This window comes from Mauremys mutica, chromosome 12, assembly GCF_020497125.1.
Source record: "Mauremys mutica isolate MM-2020 ecotype Southern chromosome 12, ASM2049712v1, whole genome shotgun sequence".
NCBI lineage: Eukaryota > Metazoa > Chordata > Testudines > Geoemydidae > Mauremys > Mauremys mutica.
The window spans coordinates 38,016,911-38,020,802 of record NC_059083.1 but is presented as its reverse complement, the minus strand read 5'-3'; the positions used below and the strand labels follow the sequence as shown (position 1 = coordinate 38,020,802).

The following is a 3,892-nucleotide window of genomic DNA, read 5'->3' as shown; positions in this document are numbered from 1 at the left end:
AGAGTTTGGCACCTAAGATGTTTCTTGCAAGCGGTGGGGAAGAATTCCCTCCCTCATTGCTCTTAGCCCAGTAGTGGTCCGTGTGCTCACCTAGGAAACCATGGGTTCAAATCCCCATTCTGCCTGAGGGGCAGAAGTGGGCTGAACAGGGCTCTGCCACCTCCCATGTAAGTCTCTAACCACTGGTCTATGGGATGTTCTCATGTGGGGCCCTCTCAATCTCTCCCATTCGTGTAGTCCCACTTCAAAAATAAATAATTAAAGCATCACTGTATGGGGGGACAGATCCAAAGTCTTCTACATTTGAGGTAAGGCCTCTAACCCCCATGATACAGAGTCATTCTCATGCAATCTCTCTCTCCTGCCCCCCAAGCGATATGATTCTTTCTATTCCTCCAAAGCTGAATGGCTTCAACAGGACAGACTGAGGGAGCTCCAAATCTGAAGACTTCATAGCTCAGTGGTTCAGTCCCTCATCTGAGAGGTATCAGATTCCTATTCAGCTTCCTTCTCCCCCTCAGGGTATGTGGGGCTAGAACTAAAGGTAAGCACTAGGCTAAGGTTATAAGGAAGGCCCAGCCCCTCTCCTGCTTTTTATTTGGATTTTTGAGCACATCCTACCAGATCAGGCCCTGCATGCTAGGTAGACAGAGGAACACCCACCTTCTCCCAGTCTGGAAATTTGTGCTGGGGCTCAAGCAGATGATAGGGCTCCAGATCCCCAAGTGATGCTGCAGCGCACATGCCCAGAGGCAGAAACATAGACATCTAGGGAACATTTACACTGAGAATTTAGGCACTGCATGAGTTTAGGGGCCTTAAGGATTCAGCAGCTGAGCAGGGGTTTTATGACTACAAGGGGGTGGGCCTGGGAGGCCTCCCCTTCGGTCCAGTGGTTAGTGTAGCAAGCCAGGCTGTGGATGAATCCAGTTCAGTTTCCCCCTTCTGCCTGAAAAAAGGAAGGGTTTGCCCAATAGCATCTCTCTGTTGGATGCCCAGGCTGCTGCACAATAGACCCATTCCCACTCCCTTTGTTGCTCAGTGTATATTTAATTATTTCATACTAAGTGGAACAGCTTCTACGGGAGAGATAGAGACATTCATCTTACAATATCCCATAGCCCAGGGTTAGGGCACTCACCTAGGAGGCTAGAAATCCAAGTCCAAATACCAACCACACATCACACAGGGAGGGGAACTGAACTCAGGTTTTCTACATCCCAAATGAGTATTTCAACCCATGAGATAAAAGTGATAAGGGAGGCCTCACCTGCCCCTACCCCCATCATTTTGTGTCTGTATAAGTGTGCTCTGATACCAACCTACCAGATCAATCCCCACAGGATAGGCAGGTGGTGCCACGCCTGCTCTGAGGACCCCATTGGGGCTTAGGGATCAGATAGGCACCAAGGTGGCCGTGCACATGCTGACTGGCAGAAACTAAAGAGCCTTGGGGACTTGAATGTTGGAAAGTCACGAATCTAGGGATTTTAAAGGCCGACAGGGTTAAGGAACAGGAGTTTTGTGGAGCTCAGTGGCGCTGAAATGTTGGATTTAGGCACCTACAGTAGCAGTTAGATGCCTAAATCCTTTTGTGGTGCACACTAATTTCAGCTCCCCCAGGATCTGGAGATGGGTCTTACCTATTCTACAGATATAGGAATGTAAAAATGTACACAAAGATTTGAAGTCTATGGAAATACTTTATTGTTTTTGACATGCTATATTGTCACTTGACAGAGAAATTGCCATGCAGCATCAGCCCTGTGGTTCTTCTAGTCCAGGCACCCTTCTCCAGGGGTAGCCAGTATCAGCTGCTTCAGAGAAAGGAAAATTATAGGCTAAACTGTGAGGGAAAATTCATCCTAGCACAGGCAGTCAGTGGTTGGCTCATGTCCTGAAGCATGAAGGTCTCAATAAATGATAAAGACATTTTAGAATTCTGTTAGTCTCCATGTCTGAATGATCTCCTGAGCCACCAACATGCACATGATTAGAGTGTTAACTAGAGAGAGAGGTGATAGTGACAGACAGAGAGAAAGACATAGACAGACAGATGAGTTGTACTAGATGTCCACCCACATGTCTCAAAAACTCATTGGTTCATAGCTGTGTTCTTTCTCTGTGTCGAAATGCAAGGTTCATTTTGTCAAGGATTTGTGGCCCATAGTCCTTCTCAAAGCTTCTTTAACTTCCTTGTTCCTAAGGCTGTAGATGAAGGGATTCAACATGGGGATGACAAAGGTGTAAAACACAGATACTGCTCTCCTTGGTACAGAGCAGATAACCAAGTGGGCTGGACGTACATGAAAGCAGTGGTCCCATAAAATAAAGTAACAACCAATATGTGAGAGGTGCAGGTGGAGAAGGCTCTGTGCCTGCTCTCAGCAGAACGAATCCTGAGGACGGTGGAGATGATGTAGATGTAGGAGATGAGCACAATCAGGGCAGTGCTTGCTATGATGAGGCCACAAAAGGTAAACATCACAAGATTATTGATGTACGTGTCACTGCAGGAGAGACTGAACAAGGGAGGGCCATCACAGAAGAAATGATCGATCTCGTTACGCCCACAATAGTGCAGCGTAAAGGTGAAGCCTGTTTGCACCATGGCGTTCACACAGCCACAGATATATGACCCTACCACCATCTGAATGCAAACCCTCTTGGACATGGTGACGGGATACAGGAGCGGGTTGCAGATGGCAGTGTATCGATCATATGCCATCGCTGCCAGGAGGAACGCTTCGGTGGCGAGGAAGAGACAGAAGAGGAAGAATTGGGTGGCACATCCGTTATAGGAAATGATTTTGCTCCCTGATAGGAAGCTTGCCATGGCTTTGGGGGCGATGGTGGAGGTGAAGCAGAGGTCTAAGAGTGACAGGTTCATGAGGAAGAAGTACATGGGGGTGTGAAGGCGAGAGTTGACTGTAATGATGAGGACCAGGATGGTGTTTCCCAGCACGGTTACTGTGTAAATCACCAGAAACAAGACAGAGGGGATCATCTGGCATCCTGGACCGTTTCCAAACCCTAGCAGGATGAATTCCATGACTGCTGTGCGGTTCCACTCTCTCACTGGCGCCATGGCTGTTCAAATCCTTTGGAAAAGGCATGAGATAAGGATTAAAGAAGAGGCAAATGAAGAAGATGCAATGACGGGCTTCATGAAAAGAGGGAGGATGGTCATGTGGAATAGACCCTGGTCTGAGACTCAGCGGATAAATGTTCTTTTTCCAGCTCTGCCACAGACTCCCTGTGAGGCCTTGGCCCAGTCACTTGGGCTGGGATTTCCAAAGCAGCCAAAGGGAATTGGGCACTCAACTCCATTACATTTCAATAGGATTTAGTCACCTAGGACCAGATTTTTGAAGATATTTCTGTGCCTAGTAGAATTTTCAAAAGCGCCAAGGAACCAAAAATCTCATTGATTTCAATGAGTGTTAGACAACTCGATGCTTTTGTAAAATCTCACTAGGCTCCTAGATTCCTAGATTCCTAGATTCCAAGACCAGAAGGGGTCATTCTGATCAATACCTTTAATCCTAAATGCCCAAAATCTGTAAATTTTGTCCTAAATATCATTAAAAATAAGGGGTCTAACCATTAAGCTCTTGTGAAAACTCTCAGATTTGATATTTCTGCTCCTTAGTTCCCAGTCCTGAAAATGAAGATAACAGAGGATGTGTGATAATAAAATCATTAATATTTTGGAATTGCTCAAATGCTACCATGGCAAGGGATAAAAAAAAGTACCTTGTGAGTGATTTTCAAAATGAGACACCCAACTCCCTATTGACTTTTTATAATATTTGCATCCTTAATTCACAGTTCTATTTAAAATTTCATCATAGATTTGATGGCAAAGCTGCCTTTGACTTGACTGTAAGCA

General features: G+C 45.9%; 1 protein-coding gene across 1 annotated transcript; it reads right to left on the bottom strand.

Moving 5' to 3' along the window:
* Positions 1–2,224: 2,224 nt before the first annotated feature.
* LOC123344816 (olfactory receptor 12-like) lies at positions 2,225–3,007 on the bottom strand. Its single transcript, XM_044981292.1, has one exon. It carries the CDS (start codon positions 3,005–3,007, stop codon positions 2,225–2,227), a length of 783 nt encoding a protein of 260 aa, XP_044837227.1.
* Positions 3,008–3,892: the final 885 nt, after the last annotated feature.

Bases quoted from the DNA above. Each gene is read 5' to 3' on its own strand.
- LOC123344816 (XM_044981292.1), bottom strand. From the start codon at position 3,007: ATGATCCCCTCTGTCTTGTTTCTGGTGATTTACACAGTAACCGTGCTG.